We start from the raw sequence: 21,857 nt of genomic DNA on the forward strand, positions 1-21,857 counted from the left end.
ACCAAAAGAAAAAAGAGAGGGGGAGAGAGAGAGGGAGAGAGGGAGGGCTGACTAGGATGTATTGAATTTAGATTGTCGGAGGCCTATAAAAAGTTTTAGATTAGGATAAAGATGATTAAAGCACTGTCATTTTATAACCTGCTAAATGTTAGTGTGTTGGAAGGTTTCTCTTTGTTGAAGCTTTATGGAAGGCCTTATGCCATCTTATATATCTATTCTTACCAGAGTGAATGAGAGTAGAGTGGCTAAGCAGACGGGTATGAGGAACTTATATTGCTCTTCTCAAACCTCTTTTTTTCTACGTATGTAGGAGGCGCTTTCTTCTTGAATGTTGAACACCATGAGACCTATTAAAGTGAGTTCCTGTTAAAGGAATATACTTGTGCCAAGAATACATTCCCCGTGCAGGAAACCCTGCAGAAATACAGCAGAACCCTCATATGAAAGCTGGAAAAGGAATAGGCCTGTTAAAGGAATGAGCCCTTTGCTCACCAAAAAGGGGAATGGAAAACCGACCTGATAAAAAGAACAGATTTGTAAGCAGAAGACAGTTTCCAGGTACCAAACCAATGTAGCTACATAAAAGATAATTGCAAAGTGGATCGATCTGATGGAGAGCCTTTGTTTGTCAGAGGGTGGAGATGGATAGCAGGAGAGAGATCACTAGATCATTACCTGTTAAGTTCACTCCCTCTCGGGCAACTGGCATTGGCCACTGTCGGTAGACAGGATACTGGGCTGGATGGATCTTTGGTTTGACCCAGTATGGCCGTTCTTATGTTCTAAAGGCTGAGGGAGGAAGTGTGGACAGGACACTTGGTTTTTATAATATGGCTCTGCTGCTGACATGCTTTCTCGACATGCAGTTAGAGTCAGGCCTACTATGTGACCTTCTGCAAGTCACTTAATGCCTGTGTGCCTCTGTTTCCCCATCTGTCAGGAGAGGATAACAATACCCACCTTCCTCAGTACAAGAGGGGCTGGGGGATTGTGAGGTTTAATGCATTAATGTTTGTACAGTGCTTTGGGCTACTTGCCAGGACACCTGGGTGCGTGGCGGTGTGACAGCTCTTACCCCATCACTCTTCAGCCGGGCGTGGATGGCCGTTCTTCCACACTTGAAGTATGCAAAGTGGGAGCAGAGGCATTGGTTGGCAGCTCTTTCTGGAGTGCGCGACATCCAGGTGGATTGTATTAAAAGCTGTTACCCCATACAGAAGGTTGCAATCAGGAGCTTGGATGGCCCAGTTACAGGTCACCAGAAGGGTCAGCCTCTGACTTCTTATTGTGTCCTTTCTTTGTGTCAGAGAGTCCATGGGGCATGCAAAGCAAACACGATGGAAAACGCAAATCAGAAGCAGTTTGTGACCTCCTCTGGCCCCAAGTGTCCATGGTGATCGAAACTTCCTGTGTTTCGCCCAGGGTGGTGCAGAGAGAAAAGTGTGTGTGGTGTGCATACACGGGTGAGTGTGTGTGTGGAAGGGGAGGGAGGGAGTTCCAGCTTTGTGCGCCAGGGACAAAGCCTCTGAAGACGGCAGAATGAAATGCTGCGGAGTTCAAAGGGGCCCATCTCCTTTTTGTGTGATGGTATTGCTAATCAGCTGTGTGTCATCCATGGCTAACACAGAAGCCGATCGGTGTGTTCCCTCTGTCAGCCAATCAGTTAACCAATCAGTCAGTATTAAGCAGTTACAGGTTGTTTGGGATATCCCCTCTGTGCTGCCGCGGCTCCATGAAATTTGTCTGGGGTGATTAGATATAGGAGAGGGAGAGAACTTAGAAGCAGGGACTTGCGTTACTGACTCAGCTGGGGCAAGTCACCTTGGCCCTCTGTGCCTCTTCATACCTGTCTGCAAAATGGATGTAAGAAATACCAGCCTCACAGGGATTTTATTAAGTGTAATAAATGAATGGGTGGAAAGTTCGTAATGACCCTCTGGTGCAAGGCGTGGTTATTATGGATTAAGCAAGTTATGGCACTGTTCATTGCTGAAGCCTTTGGAGATCCAGGGCTGGCACAATGCACTGTTATGCCAGAGATGCCTGTCCAGGTTGTTTACTCCCTGGGCTAGCTGGGAGTGCTGAGAGGACAGCATGCTCAGGGACCGTCTCTTTTTTCTTGGGCAACCCCCTGCCCACCCCACCCCCCCCGCCCCCATGCCTTCTGGCTGATACATGCTGCTCCTCAGCTACTTTTGGACCTCTCTCTTCAAATGCTGCTGCTTCAAGACCTGTAGGGAGTAGGGGGCGGGGAAGGGGGGACGCCACAGAGCGAAACTGAAGAGTGGAGCTCGAAGATTAATGATTAAGCCAGTGCACCTTGCAAAGCTTCCTTGCTAGCAATGGTGTGTTTAGCAGAACAGCTTACCCCACTTTATAGGCTACCGTGACCCAGAGCCCAATGAAAGGGTTTCGGAGAGAGATTCCAAGGCACAGTTTGTGATCACCTAGTCTGACCTCCTGCATAACACAGGCCACTGAGCTTCCTCCCGAAATAAACTCCTTTTTGAACTAGAGCATATTTTTAAAAAAGCAAACAAAAGAAATCTTGATTTCAAATGGCTAGTGACAGCGGATCTGCCGGAGCCCTGGGTGGTTTGGGCCTTAAAAGAGGCTCTGGCACCTTGAGGATATGCAGGGGAATTTGCTTATCTGGTGAACTCAGATAGAAACCCTGTTTATTAGGCATTGAAAAGTTTACCACTGGGTGAAGGATGTTAGGGAACAATCCTACACTGGGGCAGAGTGAGAATGGGTGGGGAGAATCAATTGCAAAAAATAGTGACTTTTTTCCAGTTTGCAGGGTTCCAAAGTGTGTGCTGGCAGCGTCTAAGTTCGCTGTAGATATGGCACCCCTCCAGGACCAATGACGGATGGTTTGGGGAGATATCCCCTAGGCATGATTTAAGAGTTGCTTCCCCCTTTTTTGACAGGCCTCCCGGAACTCCGCTGCCCTTTGCCTCTTCTGGGGCTGTCTCTCTCCAAGGGGCTTGTGGTTGTGGACCCTGGGGCTGAGAGCTGGCAGAAAGAGAGGGAGAGAGAGAGAGGCTGCCTACCGGTGCTGTTACTTGATGAGGGGCATCTAAGGTTTGCAGCCTGCCCTCAGGCAACAGATGTTTGCAAACTACCTGCCAAACCTATAGAGGGGGAGAAGGGAATGATACATATGTTACTTGACACAGGAGGATTAAGGTTGCCTGTTCCTTCACTTAACACAGTGACATACAGCAGGGTGGATGATTAGAACCGGGCTCAGAATCTCATCATGCAATCTCAGGCAGGCTAGGAAAGATGTGCCGGTGACTACTGGCTGGAACCAGGCGTTGCCTCACGCTGGGGTGATTGGTAAGTGTTGCAGGATATCATGTGCTTTGGGAAGAATCAAAAGCGGATGTGCTTACAAGGGTCACCATCAAAGCCTTTTTGCTCAGAGCTGTATTGACCACCAGTCTCCTCCCTCTGTTCCTGATTGAGGGGAGCATCACGTGGAGCTATCCTAAAGCTGGATCTGTTTATGGAGTCGTCTAAATGTCCTAGGTTTGCCAACTCTGACTGAAGCTATTCCAGGAGATATTTTTCCCAACATGACCTAATGTCATTTTCTTAAAATATCCTATTAAATTCTCCCGGATTGCTTTCAAGAGTCACCGGGAGATTGATGCCGATCCCAGGAGACTTCAGGCTGATCCTGGAGGGTTGGCAACCCTAAAATGTCCCCTAGTTGGTGGATGGGAGGCTGGTTCTGGTTGCTTATTCTTTGCAGCATCACTGCCTGTCAGTGGGCGGAGCCTCATCTGAAGTTCCATGAAGGCCATTGAGGGCCTTGTCCTCAGACACGTTCCCTAAACGCTTCTGAGGATCAAAGCCTAAATTATTCACAAGTATCACTGTCCAAAATGGCAAAGTTCACCTTCTTTCCTCTGCCAGGTGCTGCGGCCACTGGGCTACCAGAGAGCTGATGGGGAAAAAAATGGGACCTTATTCTGCTGAAAACTTAGACCTTTTCATCGAGAAACTGGATTAGCACCAGCTGTTAACTAGAAACTCAAACATTTTTGGTTTGGAGTTTTCCAGTGAAATATTGAAGACTCTGGGAGAAAAGTGAGCACTTTCCATGGGAACATTTATTGTGCCACAAGCCCAATTTTCTTCTGGAAAGAAAAAAGTTTTGATGGAAAGTTTTCCAACCTGCCCTTGGGTAAAATTTTCAAAAGTGCCTGAAGTCTCATTTTCAGGAGGGAGTGAGGCACTTTGGAGCCTAAATCTCATGGAAAGTCAACGAGAATCAGGCATGCAGAACCCGAAATCACTTTGAAAATGGGATGTAGGGAACCTCAAGACATTTAGGCACCTTTGAAAATGTTCGCCTGAGTCTACAGTCGTTTAGAACCAGATTTTCAAAAGCACTCAGCACCTCCCATTGTTCCCAATGGGCTGGGGGACCAGGGATGGGATTCTTCCTTATTTTGTTGGGTGCTGAGCATCTTTGAATATCTGTTCAGTCCATTTTATGGGATCTGAAAATCTGGCCCCAGTTGGAGGTGCTGAGTTCTTTTGGAAGTCGTGGGCCTCCAAACAACTCCTGGATTGCAATGACTCTCTGAGCCACGCCGCAACCTGATTGGGATTCCAATCTCCAGCCAGGAGAGGTGACAGTGGCCGTTCAGGAAATGAGTAGCCAGAAATCTTTCCATCCTGAAGCTGGTATTTTTCCTCTCTGTAGCCAGAGGATCTGGTCCCCTTGTTCCCCACTGAAAATCAAGGCTTCCAAAGTGCCACTGTATATTTGCAAAAAGAAAAGGAGTACTTGTGGCACCTTAGAGACTAACCAATTTATTTGAGCATGAGCTTTCGTGAGCTACAGCTCGAGCTGTAGCTCACGAAAGCTCATGCTCAAATAAATTGGTTAGTCTCTAAGGTGCCACAAGTACTCCTTTTCTTTTTGCGAATACAGACTAACACGGCTGTTCCTCTGAAACTGTATATTTGATTATGCTTTAAGTGCTTGGGAATGTAAATGCATTATCTGAGCACACAAGCGGCTGCTGCTGTCTTATGTGAATGTGCTCTCCTCTTTGTCTTCCTCTGAGCACAAAATTGAAATTTGAGATTAAGGCCTCGGTTCTTGCCAGCCCGCGTTTTCTAGTGCTCAGGTCAGTAAAAGGCCTCTTTAGCCAGATATCGTTCAGCTCAGCTCAATGTCAGAGTGAGGATCCTTTGCCTTGCGCTGGACCTGAGGGGTAAAGCCTATGATCCGACACCTGATTTTCTTTAAATAAACCCACCATTTAAAAAAAAAAACAACTCATATGTTTTGATGCAAATCTCTTTCACTACGTGGTTTCTCTCTTGCTGGCAGATCTGAGCGTTTCCAACTGGAGATCAGCCTGGATCCAAACTGCCCTAAAGTTCAGTGGTATTGAATTGAGGTTTTGGGCTTAGATCGGTCGTATATTTGTTTAGGCTCATTTTAAGGGGGGTAGCTATAAAATCTGGATCTTAATGCAGAATTGGGGGGAAAGGGGTAAGGCCTGGAGATTTGTAGAAGTAAGGCCCAGCCACCCAAGTTTGTTCCTGGCTCTGACCTTCCCTAAATTTTGAGCCAAATGTTGCCATCTTTATTCATGTTAAGTTGTTGTTGTTACTGCCATCATCTGTTTTACACTAGTGAACAAAGGTCCCCAACTGAGCAGGGTCTCATTGTGCTGGTTGCTGAACAAACCCATATTAAGAGCCAATCCCTGCCCTCAAGAGCTTCCAGTTTAAACAGGCAAAGGGTTGGAAGGGAAATGGAAGTATGGAGAAGTGAAGTGACTTGCCCAAGATTACACAGTGAGTCAGTGGCAGGGCTGGGAACAGAACCCAGGAGGTCTAGTTTCTTTAGTGTGCGTGTAGTAAATCTGACTGGCCTCAGCAGAGTGACGTGTGAGCAGCGCCGCTCAATGGCAGAATAGATGGAGTAGTGTTTGGATCTGCCCTTCTCTTTCTTTTAAAGATTGCATGTCCTGGTCAGAAAGAAAGAGCCAAAGCTGCAGCATGCCAGGGCTGGGACTACAACACTGGGTTTGTGGTCCATACAAAATTCCAATGGGCAAACAAACAACCTGACACTCAGCCCTCTTCCTCCCCAGTTCGCACAATTTAATTTCTTCCTCCCTGGCATCTCATCCCTCTCCCACCGAGCTCACTGACGATGCATGAGAAAGTTGCTTTCTCAGCTGACTGGGGAGTTCCCCCTCCTGCCTCTGAAACCTGCCCCATGATTTACACAGGTGCCGTCTGCCTCCCACAAAAAGCCATAAACTCTTGCCGTGTCAAGTTCCCCCAAAGCTGTGGGAAGGGAACAGTTGGGAGAGTGGAAGAAGTATCTCTTCCCCGTTCGCTGCAGCAGCTGGGAACCACTCCAGAGATGTGAAGTGGTGGCAGGCCGACCCATTCAGCTGAGACTTCAGCGCCAGCTTCAACGTGACCTCTTCAGAGATCAGCACGGCTTCTTCAAACTGGAGTAAATGGAGCATTACCCTCCCCCACTCCCACTTCATTTTTATGGGGGCTCCTAAGTTGGCATGCAAGTCCCATCTCTGGGGTGTTGTAAGAAGAGACCTGTCTCCTGGTCTGCAAAGGCCGAGATGTGTGTGACCCTGATGCAGATTTCAGAGGTTGTGAGGGCAAAGATGTTTGCGGGTCGTCATTTGGTTTTTCACTAGTTCCCACCCCCACCCCCCACATATGTCGCCCATGAAACTGCCCGGGAGGCTGGGGAAGGTTGCTAATAGAAGGAAGAGGGATGGGGGGAGAGAAGGAATTCCTCAGGAGACTGCTGTATAGTGGTTAGAGCAGGACTACTAGTGTCAGCCAAGACACTTGCATTGTCTTCCAGCCAAGATCAGACCCTTGTTGTAGCAGATAGTCTCTGCCCTGGAGAGGGAGTCTGAAACAGACAAGACCGAGAAAAGCTGGAAGGGGAAGCGGATACACAGAGAATGGAAGTGACTTTCCCAGGTTCACACAGCAGGTCAATGGAGTTTGTGAGAGACTCCTCTGCCTTGTATGCCAGAAGCTGCACAGTGTAGCCAGGCCCTTAGCAGGGACTCAGTGCTGTGATGGAAATGCTGATCTGATCTCGCCTTGTTTTGTGGGTGGTAGGAAATGATTTTACTGGTTTTTGTTTTTGTTTTTTTTAACAAGCTGAAACTATTAAAAATGTAGAGATCAGCTTTGGGGTATGGAAGGGGAACAGCTGGGATCATAAATGCAACTTGCTTAGACCAAACTTGGTGGGTAGGGTGGGGACCCCAACAACCTGAAATCAATTAATTGTAAAAGCTTGTAAACTCCCCTTTACATTGGCTAAAACAGTGTGAGAAACTTTCTTGCTGTATTCCTGTCCTCCGGGATTCAGTGTTGTCATCCGAGGCTGTTTTGCATGACAATGCATTTAGCTCTAATTATGCACAAGGATGCTAATAGGCACAGGACACATTGCATCTCCATGGGAAAACTATCTCTTTGCGCAAAAAAAAAAAAAAAAAAATCCACCCAAACAAAATAAACCCTGGCAACTTTGGAAAGAGAGGAGGAGCTGGGGGATAGAGGAGGGCATGTTATGAATGTAATAAAACCCTGCCTCAGCTTTTTGATCTGGGCCTTTTCTCCATGGGTAGAAGAATAGCTTCCTATTGGATCCATGTTACCTGCTGCTTAAAGTTTTATGGCAAGTGAAACCATTTGTGCCGTGTTGATAAGTTGCTAAGATATTAGGGTGGTGAAATTGTAAATCTTCAACTTCAAAGCACTTTCCAAACATTCCTTGGTTAATCCTCACTGCACCCTGTGGAACGAGTGCCTATTTTGCAGGTGGGGAAACTGAGGCACAGATGTGAACTGATTTGCCTGAGGTCCCAGAGAGAATCCGTGTCAGAACTGGGATTGGAATACAGGAGTGCAAGGTCAGGCTTCTAAACCACCTTCCATTACTGTCCGGCTCAGGTGCCTCACAGCCTTTAATGCAGGATGCACTCGCAACGAGGGACCCAGAGATTGAGGCCCAGATTCTCAAAGGTATTTGGGTGCCTAACTGAGTTACTTGCCCAACATCTCCCAGGGCATCTGTGGTAGAACAGAAATTTGAACCTGGGTCTCCCAAGTCTCAGGCTAGCACTCTAACCACTAGCCCATCCTTCCTCTCTGCTTAACATTCTACTTTGATTAGCATTAGTTTTGGGGGAGGTGGTGTCAGATGCAACTCCATGCCTTTAGATCACTCCAGGTGCCTGCACTGTACACTTATGCACCCTTCCTGCCTTAGTCATCACTGGGACGTTTTCTCTTGAGGTTATCCTTGTACATCCTCCTCTGTGTTCTGGGACAGTCCAGCATGATTCCTCCTCCTCCCTAGGCATGAGCTACACCTTTTCTTTCTCCCAGCCTGAGATGGGAAGGCTGAGGTGCCTCTTGAGTGGGGCACACCTCCGTGCCTCAGTTTCCCCATCTGTAAAAGGGGGATGATAATCCAGGCTCTCTAGCTAAAATTATATAAAATGGCCCATCGTGGTGGTATCTGATTTACCGCAGGGTTATGGGAAAACATAGATCAAACACTTGGATGTTAACTTAGGCTATGGCTACGCTACCATTTATATTGGCAAAACTTATGTCGCTCAGGAGTGTGAACATTCCACCCTTCCGAGCGACATGAGTTACACCAGCAAATGCACTAGTGTGCATAGCACTGTGTAGGTAGGAGAGTTTCTCCCGCTGACATAGCTACCACTGCTCGTTGGGGGTGGATTAATTATGTCAACGGGAGAGCTTCTCCCCTCAGCCTAGAGCGGCTACACGAGCGATCGTACATCAGTACAGCTGCACCACTGTTCGCTCTCTTGTGTAGACATGGCGGTAGTGTTCTGATTAAAGAGACAAGCTGGGGGAGGTAATGTCTTTTAATGGAACAACTTCATTGATGAGAGGTTTCAGAGTAGCAGCCGTGTTAGTCTGTATTCGCAAAAAGAAAAGGAGGACTTGTGGCACCTTAGAGACTAACCAATTTATTTGAGCATAAGCTTTCGTGAGCTACAGCTCACTTCATCAGATGCATTAATAAATTGGTTAGTCTCTAAGGTGCCACTAGTACTCCTTTTCTTTTTTCATTGGTGAGAGAGACAAGCTTTCGAGCTTACACAGAGCTCCTCTTCAGGGCTGGGAAAGGTATACTACTCGGAGTGTCAAAGCTAAATACACGGTGGAACAGATTGTGTAGCATAAGTAGTTAACATATTTCAAGGGACCGTTGAGGTGAAGTGGCCCGCTAACATGGCTGCAGTCATAGGACAAAATAGCGGGGTTAGTGGGTTATAGATTGGATTTATGGCAATTACAGCAGTGTCTTTACTAAGACCATGAATTTTAGTGTTTAGCAAAGTTATGAATTTAAGCTCCCAGGCTCATCTTCTGAAGGTGTCGTGCAGGTTTTCTTTGAGGGTGAGGACTGAGAGGTCAGATAGAGTGCTAGCTTTTTGCTATGTTTGCAATTCATTAAAATGCTCTCCTACTTTATAAAAACCAGCGTGTTCAAAGCATATTCATGGAGTAAGGAGCTTAAACCTTCCAGTCTCTGACTGTGTTGATATAGTTGTCTGGCTTCCACAATACTCACATTTACCAGCTTTGTCAGTGTTTAAAATGAAGATTTTTTTAATGGATTATTTTCATTTTTTTGTTTAAATCTGAAAATGCTGCTAATGTCTCTGGCATGAACCCTCCCCCCACAGCCAGTGCAGGCAGCCGTGGCCACAGAAAGCACATCTAAAAAGAGACAGTTTTTTGTTTTCCTGATCCAGGCAAGATCCATTGGCTGCAGCAGGAATGGAGAATCATAGAATCATAGGAGATTAGGGTGGGAAGAGACCTCAGGAGGTCATCTAGTCCAACCCTCTGCTCAAAGCAGGACCAATCCCCAACTGACACTTGCAGTATCTCTTTTCCCATCGGCCACGTAGTTGAGAGGCTGTGGGGCCATGTGGGCAGGATGCTGAACTGGACTCCGGAGACCTGTGTCCAATTCAGAGCTCTAGCACCAGTCTGCTGGGTGACTTTGGGCAAGTCATGGCCGCACTTTTTGTCTCAGTTTCCCCATCTGGGAAAATGGGGCTAATAATCTTGGCCTGCTTTGCAAAGTGCTTTGAGAACTATTGATGAAAAGTACTAGACAGGTCTTATTATCAAAGTCTCACAGGATCAAACCCTGAAGACTTATTTACACCCCCAAGTTGTACCACTGTTCCTCACACATTCTTGTCAACTGCTGGAAATGGCCCATCTTGATTATCACGGCAAAAGGTTTTTTTTCTCTCCTGCTGGTAATAGCTCACCTAAACTGATCACTCTCGTTATAGGGTGTATGATAACATCCATTGTTTCATGATCTCTATCTATCTATCTATCTTCCTACTGTATTTTCCACTGCATGCATCCGATGAAGTGGGGTTTAACCCACGAAAGCTTATGCTCAAATACATTTGTTAGTCTCTAAGGTACCACGGGTACTCCTGTTCTTTTAACTAGATCGGTATAGTTAAAGCAGTATAAAGGCCTTGTGTAGACGCAGTTATATTGGTATAAAATTGCTTGCTTGTATCAGTATGGCTTTCTCCTGGATGGGAAAAGTAATACGCTATACTGGGATAAGCACTTTTATACCAATATAATGATGTCTAAACTGGCTTTTTACTGGCGTGACTATTTTGGTTAAAAACAGTAATAATAATCACACCCTAACTGCAATAGTTACTGGTAAAACTTCTAAGTGTAGACCAGGTCTATGGAAATTCCTGCTCCTTCACTAATGATGGGCTAACTCGTTCAGACAAAATAGGGGTTGACTCTTAATTCTCTCCGAGTGTTCTTCACCAACAATAAAACCAAACCTGCCCAAGGTACTTACATGGACATCTTCAACACAGTATCTGAGTGCCTCACAAACTTTAGGGTATTCATCCTCACCCTTCTTGTGTGGTAGGGAAGGACTGTTATCCTCATTACACAGATGGGGAAACTGAGGCATGGAAAGAGACAATGACTTGCCCAAGGTCACACAGGGGGAATTGAACCAGGGTCTAGCCGGAGGCTAGCTCTGTACCCTTCTTCCTCTCAAGTCCTACCTTGACATCAATCCAGTCATATCACTAGAGGCAGTGTAGGTAAATGGGTGAAGAACACTCAGATTGGTAGGGAGGTAGATCTTCCAGCCGGATTGTGTAGTTAGATGGAATAGAGGCGTGTCCCAGTTTCTGATCTTAGTTGCACATGTGCATAACTCCTTGACCTTCATCCTTACTGCCTTGAGCGCTGAGCATCTGAAACTCATTCCCACCTGTGTAACTCAGATCAAACTTTGGGCCCATCCTGCCCTCAGAATCTTGGGGAACAAATGTTGCGATGTGACCCTGCTACTCTGGAACTGGGGGGAGGGAGGGGGTTGGAAAAGGAGAAATAATCGTATTTGAATGTGGCAACTCCTGAGAAAAGGGGGAAAAACCCAACCCCAATGACAGACCAAATTTGAAAAAACCCTGGCCCCATTGTGCTGAGAGATGCTTTATTGTTTGATTTGGCTGTGAGACAGATTAGCAGCCCCAGGTGGAAAGTCATAATCTGCATTTAAATGGGCCAGTTATAAAAGGTATGGAACCCAGGAGCCTGCAGCATTATGCTGCGTCTTTCGGGCTCGATAATCTCTCTTTATTTTCCCCGCAGGCTGATCTGGGGGCACAGCTTCTAATTACCAGGTCACCCTGCTAATATTGTCATTTCCAGTCCGTGGGTGTGAAACCATGGCAACGCCACATTTGGGTCCAAGTTCCTAGAGGAATGAAATGTCCCTTCTAATCACAGAAAATGACTGGGCGTCTATTCCTTCCCCCCCCCCCCAGTTTCCCCCTTCCACTCCTCCCCGGCCGAATCCCCTGTTCACTACCAGTTCTGTCATTATAAACCTCTTATAGGCCCTGGTAAGTGCCTGCCTCCGGAGCTCTTGTGAGATGGATGGACCTGAATTGCCCATGGTTTTGCTCTTTGACACAGCTGTCAGCAATGCATGAGGCGCTGAGTGGGCGGTTTAGGTTGGAAAAAGCTCCAATAAATGCCCATTTTGCTTGCTTGTATTTTGCATCTAAAAAATGGGGAGTGAATCTGGTGCTGAAGAAAGGGAGGAGCTCAGAGTGCTGTGTGCCAGGTATAACTTCCATTGCATTGCTTTGTTCCTCAGGCCTGCTCTGCTCGCCTGCTACTATGGCACCTGCATGCTGCTTTTAATGTGCCTTGGCCCAAACCTGCAGCGCTCCCTGTTATTCCAGTCCAGAGATCCCCCTCCCAGACAGCTCTTCCAATGCACCCCAGTCTGGACCTGCACCCCCACCCCCGGCCCACCACTTACACAGCTATGCTGATGCACTCTTCTCCTGACTGCAGCCCCTCCCTGCTATTCCATTCCTGGGCTTACTTTCGTAGCTCAGCTGCTGCACCTTGGTTCTGAAATGTGCAATCCCCCTCCCACACCCAATGTTGAGCAGTGACCGACCTTTCTGCTGTAATGGTTTTGAGCGGTAGATAAACATGGCTGCACATTTGTCTTCAGAGCATTGTTGGATGCTAGTGACAACTGCTGAGGTTTGATTGTTTTGGTTTTGTACGTAGGGCTCTACCGGAGCTATCTGAAAGACGACCGAGAGCATCCAGCTGGCTGTTGGATGGCTGGACAGACTCTTCAGGAGGCAGGTCCTTCTCCCTTCTAAAAAGCAATCCAAGGAAGGTATGTAAAAAAAGTCTTGTGACTTACTGGCCAGGTGCCCCTTACGGTGCACATCTATAAGCTGCATGGAGGTTAGTTTCACTGAGTGAGGCTTGTGAACAGCTCACGCTTTTTGGCTTTAGAACGTCCAGATGCAGCTGTTCTCTCCTGTTGTCTTAGCTGTGATTGAGGCCCCTGCTAACTCCAAAAGAGGAAGCCTAGGAGCAGATGATAAACTCAGTCGAGATGGGGACGAATCAACCCCCTGGGCAAAACAGCCCTGACCTTTGAGGAAGTTTATATCCAAACCCCCCTGGTGGCCTTTATTCCTATAATAAGCCACACCAAAACCCTGTATGCAAACAACTCAAATGTCCGGGAAGTTCAGAGCAGGATCTGGTTCTGAGTTTTGCATCTTGGGCCCATCTCTAAATAGAAACCTAATGTGAGTCTACTTGGTTTCAAAGGAAATTTCTAACTCAAAGTGATTCAGACGTGAACTGGAATCACATGTAAGTTGATTTTCCAGCTGACAGGAGTAGGTTAATTGTAAGCTATCTACTGAAGCCTAAAAACTGCTGTCCAGTCTTATTATTAGTAGCTTAAAATTTATGGAGTGAGACGTTCCTTGGTGATAGTTGGTTTGTGCCCAGACAGCTCTGTGTAATTAATGCCCACACTGGGGGAAGAAAGTCCAATTTAAAACTTTCCCTTTTGCCCTCTAATTCATCTTGCTGTGCCCAGGATGTAGAGGGGATCTGAGATCCATGTGTGATATGTAACCACGTGGGCTGAAATATCAGACCACGATGGAGTGAATTTGGTTGGAGCTTCTCAACCTTATCTATGAATTCTTTTTCATGTTCTATAGTGAGATATCTTCTTCTGGTGGAGGTGTTTAGGCTGAAGTATCTGATTTGAGGGAGGGTCTCTAATCCAGCAGATGAAGGTATAACCAGATCCAGTGGCTAGAAGCTGAAGCTAGAGAAATTCAAATTGGAAATAAGATGAAAAATGCGAACAGTGAGGGTTGTTAACCAAGTTACCAAGGGAGGTGGCAAATTCCTCATCACCTGGAGTCTTTAAAACAAGATTGGATGTCTTTCTGAAAGAGAGACAATAGTTAACTGCAGGTATTTGGGCTCAGTAATGTTCACCTGCACAGCAGAAAAGAATAGTTCCTTCTGCTGCATCAGTGGGTGAAATTCTCTGGCTTGTGTTATGCAGGAGGTCAGAGTAGGGTGCGCACAGTCGTCCTCTCTTGCCCTAAAATTTATGATTTGCACCTTTAACTATATTCTCTGTGTGTTACTATGTAAAAATGGCCTCTTGTTGCTCAGTCTGTCTGTGTCCTGGGTGCCTGAGTCAAAACTTTATCCTGGATAACCTAAGGAATTCCCTTTATGTTGGGCTTAATATCCCATTACACAAAGGTGTGAAGCAAACCTAGTGAAACTCCTGAATGTAAGTGATCCTTTCTCACTGTCTGTGAGCCGAAGGGATAAACTGAGCACCAAGAATTCGGTTCTGTACTGGGAGTTGGTGCCATAGTTGCTATTTATTTTGTATTGTTATAGCAGGCATCACCAGGTGATTTCATTACATGTAGTCTTACAAGTGCTTTTGAGTAGCGTGCAAGCAAATGTTCAGTTTTGGGAAGACGTGCTGTGGGGTGGTGGTAGTTTTGGTCTGCAATATTCTGGACACAGGGAGCTGTGAGAGCAACAGGAGAACTTGCTCTCTGCTTTGGTCTCTGATTGGAGTAAATTTCTGATGCAGTGTTTCTCCTTGGAAACAGGATCATAGAATCATAGAATCATAGAATATCAGGGTTGGAAGGGACCTCAGGAGGTCATCTAGTCCAACCCCCTGCTCAAAAGCAGGACCCATCCCCAATTAAATCATCCCTGATTTAAACACTGATGTTGCTGTTGGGCTGAGATTCCTGAAAGAAGGGATTTTTCTGCTAGCTGTTTTTGACCATCTCTGTTCCAGGACTGGTGTTTAGCTGTAAATAAAATAAGTTACGCTTAGACTGATTTCTCCTCCACTAGGAAGGCAATCTGCAAAGCCCTGAACATCTGCTGCTGCTCTATGGAGGAGTAATGCTGGTGTCGGGATAGGACTTTGGTGTCAGAAGATAGGGCAACGGTATAATGGCAGCCCCAACGGAAGTGGGGCTCTGTTGTGTTAGGAGCTGTACAAATTCATAGTGAGAGACATTCCCTGCCCTGAAGAGCTTACAATCTGAACAGGCAAGATGGGCAAAAGATTAGTATCCTCATCTTAAAGGTGGATAACTGAGACACAGAGATGTCTTTGCCCAGGCCATACAGAGAGTCCTTGGCAGAGCCAGGAATTGAACCCAGACTTCCCAAGTCCTCGGCTAGGGCCTGTGAGTATGTCTACACTACAAAGAAAAACCCTTGGTGCCGACTCTGACCTTGGGTCAATTGTCTCGGGCTTGTGGGGCTTGGACTGCAGAGCTAAAAATAGCAGTGTACACATTCGGGCTCAGCCTGGAGTCCCTGATTCCGAGCCTGAATATTAACATTGCTATTTTTAACCCCACACCTGTGCCCCGTGAATCCTGAGTCAGCTGACCCAGGCTCTGAGACATGACACCAAGGGTTATTTCTTTGCAATGTAGATGTACCTTTAGTTACAAGACTACTTATCTTCTCCTGTGTTAATCTTTTCTGCACCTCCCATTCCCATTGGACCCAGCAGTGGAACACCTATTGAAATACCAAAATGAGGCTCTTGTAATATTTCGGGACCAGCCAGATCTTGCAGACAGATCCACACAGATGGACCCCATCGTGCGAAGGACTACCTGCTAGATCAGGCCCTGTATTGCCAATATGAGACAGGGAAAAATGGTAAACAAATGATCACTCTACCCCGCAAAAGGTTAAAAGTAAACGCTACAGTTGGTAGTTCTTTTTTTTTCTCTCTCTCTTTTTTCTTTCTTTTTAAAATGGAAAATGCATGTGATGGAGATAAAAATCCACAAAGGCTCTCCATAAATACTCTCCACAAATAATCAGATTTAGGGAGGGGAAAAAATCCTGAATGGCTTTTTAGTCACTGAAAATTGAGAGCAGCTCCTAGGAAGGTCATTAATTAAAAATATGCATTTGGAAACTTGTTTCCCAGCCCTTCGCTGAGCTGCAAAGCTGACTGTTATTTCGTAGTTCAAAAGGTTTTTATTGAAACTTTAAAAAACACAAACCCTTTTTACGGGGAAGTCGGGTTTTTTTTTAAATGGCTTTGCTATAACCCAAGCCTTTTGCTATAATCAGAAGCTGCCTCTTTCAGTGCATTAAAACTGCACCAGGCTTTCATTCTTCTGCACCAAAAATGGAGTTTCACCATAACTGTGTTTGCTAAATGGCTCTGACCCAATATTGTTCATGAAGGCCCATCCCCTACTGAAGTCTATAATAGAGTTTTGCCTGCAAGGTATAACCCTAAACAGGGTTCACTTGAGTAATGCCCAGAGTGTTATTAATTATTATTATTATTTATTATTAGGTATTAATAATTTGTATTATGGAAGCATGTAGGGCCCCAGTCAGAGATCAGGGCCCATCATGCTGGTCCTTGGACAAACAAATAACAAAGAGATGGTGCCTGCACCAAAGAGCTGACTGTTTAAGTCGGTGGCTCTCAACCCGAGGCCCAATCAGCACACAGCTGCAGCCCATGTGACATCCTCAGGGCCACACAGGTAGTATATATATTGTGTGGATGCGGCCCACACAACACATAGAGAACTGCATAGTGGCCCACAACGGTAAATAGGTTGAGAACCACTGATCCAAGTAAATACATCTCTCTATGCGCCTTATGATCAATTATTTGTATGACACCTGAGGCCACTAGGTGCTACGGAGATGGGGGGCCCCATTGTGGAAGGTGCTGTACGTACACATAATAAGATTTTCTCTCCCTTCTGCCCCTCACTCCTGATCCATCAGCGTGTATTAGATGTTAATAAGAATGTGTATTCAACAATGGCTCTAGAGCAGGGATGTGACTGATCCGGTAGGACGTCCCAGGAGCTGGGCTTCTTTTCCTATCTCCCCCTCCTGCCCTTTTTGGAAGTTTCTTATTGTTTTCCTGGAATAAGGGAAAAAACCGCACTCAGGCTAAAGATAAGGCAGTGGGGTCCAGTGAAGAGAAAAGGTGACAGCAAAGCAGCTGGGGTCGATCAGACTGTTCTACCCCTTCACTCCCACTCCCCCACCCCCAGCTCAGCCCTGCCTTGTAACTTTACAGGTAGTTCCCTCCCTTGCAGTCCCCACCACACTCTGCCTGTTCTCAAACCTGCCCTACAGCATTGCGGGCGTTTCCCCTTGTCCCAGCTGTCCCTGCACTCTGCTCTGTTCTCTGCTCTTTGGCTCCAACCTGCCCTGCAGCATTACAGCAGCTCCCCTAGACCCCAGGCTGCGAGGTTCTCACCCCTCCTATGCTCTGTTTTCTAACTTAGACCTCCCCTGCGGCATTACAGATGTTCCCCTGCTTTCCCAGCTCCCAAGTCTCCCCTTCTCTCCCCACATCCCACACACACTCAGCAGCCACTTACCCTGCAGCACTATGGAGCAGGGGCTGCTCATTGGGTGAGTTTATTCTGTGATGGATACAACAAACAGCAGGACTGGAAAGATACTGCTGGAGGCATTTTTCATTTCTGACCCAAGTCCACCCCGGGTCTCCAGAGGTGGAAACAAATGGCCTAGAACTCACAGCACCTCTTAGCCAGGGTGAAGCATAGCTAGAACTGGGCCAAAACTTTCTTTCTGGCAACAAAGGATGACGAAACATTCTGCAACTTCATGGCAGTTTCACCCAATTGTTTCAGTTGAAAAAAAAGTTGGGAAAAAATCTAAATGTTTTGATTTTTAAACATTTTGTGAAGGGTTGAAATGACTTCTTGTTTTTATTTTTTTTTTTAAAAGAAGGAAAATGCAAAACAAGAAGTGTTTTTAAAGGTTGCTATCTAATGAAACATAAAGCTCAACCCCCCAGCACATTTATTTTTAACTCTTTGCTTCACCAAAAATTTTGAAAAATTATATGTTGTGGTTCTGCCTGAAATGGATATTTTATTGTTTTCAGACTTGCCAGCGAATCAAATAATGCCTTATTCGCACAGCTCTACGCAAGATTTCTCTGTGGTCGGACTGGGCTATTTCTGTAATGTGGGAGGACATATGTGTTACAATCTCCTCAAATGCCAGCTGTGGAATATGACTTGACTTTTCTAGACAAGGGTGGCCATCTCTATTCTCTTCCCGCATGTCCCCACTTTGGAAGGAACCTTTTCTTCCCACTAAGAAAATGGAAGAAAAACATAACTGAAAAAATAAAACAGCAGCAGCAAAGGCAAACATCTTCTGAGGGACCAGACTCCCCCTGCCCCACCCTTTTCGGATGCAAAGCTGCACAGTGGCATTCCTTATTGGTTATTCATTACAGCTCTTTTGGTTAGTCCTAATCATACGTGATGCCAGGAAACCACTGATTTCAAAGGAAGTTAGGAGCCTAAATGCCTTTGAAGATCTAGACCTGAGTGTATAGGCTGCAGAACTGCTATGCGATCCTTTTAGAACTGCCTATAAGTATGTTCCTGGAATGAGGTGAATCAGATCAGGAAATTAAATAAACAACCCCCTGAAACATTTTCCTGGTTTGGAATGTTTCAGAGTAGCAGCCGTGTTAGTCTGGATTTGCAAAAAGAAAAGGAGGGCTAGTGGCATCTTAGAGACTAACCAATTTATTAGAGCATAAGCTTTCGTGAGCTACAGCTCACTTCATCGGATGCATTCAGTGGAAAATCGAAAAGCTTATGCTCTAATAAATTGGTTAGTCTCTAAGGTGCCACTAGTACTCCTTTTCTTTCTGGTTTGGAATGTTTTCCCTTTTTCATTACTGAGCAAAACAACCACAAGACACAAGTCGTAGAAGGAAACTGACTAAGCAGTTTACTTAGGTTGTTGGCTGTGTGGGCCAGGGACAGTCTTTTAGTTCTGTGTGTGTACAGCTCCTGGCACAATAGGGTGCTGGCCTGTGATTGGAGATCCTAGGTGCTACTGCCGTACAAATACAGTAAATATTAATAACTAAGTGACAGAGCTGGTTGACAAATGCTATTTTACAGATGGGGAACTGTGGTGTGGAGAGAATAAATGACTTGCCTAAGGTCACATAGTGAGTCTGTAGCAGAGCGGGGAGTTGAATCCAGATCTCATGGCGCCCAGTCTACTGCCTTCAAGACCAACCATTCGGTAGCTAAGAAATGGTCAGGCAGAAATGTGATTGTTAATAGGCACTAACCGTTTGGAAATGCCAAGGCCGAGCAGCCAGCTTTAACTCCCCACATTGTGCCGCTAGTCTAGGAGCGATTGCCTCCTGCACAGCAGCCAGCAGGGAGGTATGGAGACTGTTGCAGCCTGTCAGGCAAATATGTAGCTAAAGGACACTGCAGAACAGGTGTTGTGGTCAGTAAGTGACGGCAGCTCCGGAGGAGCCCTTAAGGAGTAGTGGAATGTGTGTCCATTCCCAGCATGAGGCTGTCTCTGTGATCACCCTGCTCCTTCGAAACAGACTCTGGGGCTAGTTCCTATGGATGCGCAGCAGCTGGTGTTCTTAGGTGGATGACTGGGCCATTTCAAAAAGAGGGAAGTAACACAACGAGTTCATGCAGTAACCTTTAACCTCTGTAATGAAATCGAGCTCCAGCCATGAGTACACATTTCTCAGTGTCTCAAAACCACCAGACAGAAACTCTGAGAGGGTTGGCTCAGCCGCAGCAGGGAACAGCAACAGGTGCTGCAGGACAGATGTGCTGTGCGTGGAGAACCTAAGCCTGGAATAGCAGTGGGGGCAGGCAGGCTGCAGGTCAGGTTTAAGGTGCATTTGCACAGCTATGTACGGCAAATGTAGCCCTAGAATAATAATGGGGGCTGTCGATCAGGCTTGAGCGCTGTATAGGGTCCCACCACTGGAATAGCAGAAGGAGCTGCAAATCAGGTGAAGGTGCATTGGCGGAGCTCAGTGACTATGCGGATCTGGGCTAGCAGGCGGCGCTGAGATTCACTAACAGCGCGGTTAGATAGGGTGGCCCGGAAGGTGTTTCAGACCTGGACTGCGGTGCCTGTTGGCATTGCTCATGAGGGTTTATGCAGCTGCCCACGGGTAGCTTGGCTCCACTTGGCGATGTCAGCATCTCACTTTTATGGGCAGTAAAGGTATTTTTAATTATAGAGTGCTGAATAAGAACACTTAGGTACAGACATAGCAATATAGATACACAGACACGTACGTGAAGGCACAGTCCTGCTGATGGACATGAATCATGCAAAAGGGGTGAGACCCTTGCCAGGTTCCAGCTCAGAAATAAGGTTTATGGGCTTGCTCCTACTCCCATTGAAGTCCATAGGAAAACTCCCAGGGCCCTAATTTGGGGTTATAAACCCCTGAAAGACTAGGGCCCTGATCCTGCAAAATTCTTACTCGTGCAAGTAGCTCTTGCACACATGAGTATTTTCACTGATATCAGTGAGGCTACTTGGGTGAGTGAGTATTTGCAGGATCAGGAGTGGAAGGAAACCAGCCCTTGCTGGTGCCAGAGGGAATGGAAAAAGCAAGCGTATCCCTTGCTTGGTATTCTCTTGAGAGCCTCTATCCCCTTCTCTTAACCCCCTTCAAATGGCATGTGAGCTGCCCGGGAGGCAGTAAATGAACCTGATGGAAGCGCAGCTCCTGGGAGGGCAGGGGGTTAAAATTCTTGCTAGCAGTTCGGCAGGAAGCCTGAAGTCTCAGAGTAAATATAATAAACAATTGTGACTACGTGTCCTTTTAAAAATCCCAGCATTCCCCCCGGTTCGGAGGAAAAGTGACATCATCAGAGGCTGATACCTGTTCTGTTCTGCTGCACAGGGAAGGGGATGATATCATCTGTTTAGTGAAAATGACCTGAAAGTCCATATGAGCTTGGAAACTCCCTGAATGATTCATGCCAAACCTAACAGTCTGATCTCCTTACCTCCCCCACGCCCCTGCTGTGATATGAATTGGTTAAAACTGAAATGCAGGCATGGACGGAGCACTGCAAATCAGGCCCAGCTCCATCCTGGGGGTAGAGATGGGAAGCGTATTGTCACCTTTCAGGTTACTATGCTTCATTTTCAGATGGGACAAGTCAGTTGGGTTCTTCTCTTAATCACTTTCACTTCCCTGGAATTATGCCAGGGATTAATTGGTCTCTGGTTTTCTTTGACAGTTCCTTCTTTTTTCATTCTTGTTTTCTACTTTTCCCCTCTGCCCTCACCCAAAAAATAAAACCAAGCTCAGCCTTTTGGTTTTTTGTGCATTTAGGCCGTCTGGCAACTCTGCGGCAAGTCCTCCATTCATCTTTCTAACAGGCAGAGAAATAAGCAGCAGCAATGCAAATCCCAATCTCCTGTCAGCCCCACTCGTGATTCATTTAAGTATGCCTCCTCTTGAGCTGAGAGGGTTGCCTCCTAGAGGATCAGAAGGGAATTCTAGCTCCATTTCCCCCTTTGGTCCTCTTCATCCACTCTGTTAACAATTAGCCTCCGATGTGACTGTGGTGTGTGTGAGATAAACACTTGGCCACCAGGAACTGGGATGAGACCACAAACTTGTGTATGATTCCATGTGTACAGGTCTTTACACAGCATGTAGGTGTATTTTACCAACTGTAATATGTTACTGTAACACATTAATAAGAATCCAGCTTTTGAAGGTTTTTCACACTAGCTTTCCTGAGAGGTAGTAGGAACCAGGTAGCCTTCTATTTAAATGACCTATCCTGCCATGGGATTAACGCTGACCATATGGGGCTATCACTGTAGCAGGAGGAAATTGACACAATTGTTTGACTTCAATGAGAGTTTTGTATAAAGAACCATTTCAGGACTGGGCCCAATTAAGCAGGCTCAGGTCCCAAAACCATATAGTGATTACAGTTAATCAAAACAAGAGACAAAAGTATACAAGTCACGATATAAAAAACCCTCTGTAGCTTTAACATCCCACT

At 46.2% G+C, this 21,857-nt stretch overlaps 1 protein-coding gene across 1 annotated transcript in view; it reads left to right on the forward strand.

Annotated features, from left to right (window-relative positions):
* LOC125621727 (uncharacterized) overlaps positions 1 to 21,857 on the forward strand; it is a 357,495-nt gene that overhangs the window by 89,013 nt on the left and 246,625 nt on the right. The window contains exon 2 of the mRNA XM_075119195.1: positions 12,694 to 12,808. Within this exon, the coding sequence (XP_074975296.1) occupies positions 12,694 to 12,808 (115 nt within the window). The remainder of the gene's footprint in view (positions 1 to 12,693; positions 12,809 to 21,857) is intronic.

This window comes from Caretta caretta, chromosome 14 (genome assembly GCF_965140235.1).
Source record: "Caretta caretta isolate rCarCar2 chromosome 14, rCarCar1.hap1, whole genome shotgun sequence".
In the NCBI taxonomy this organism is placed as follows: Eukaryota; Metazoa; Chordata; order Testudines; family Cheloniidae; genus Caretta; species Caretta caretta.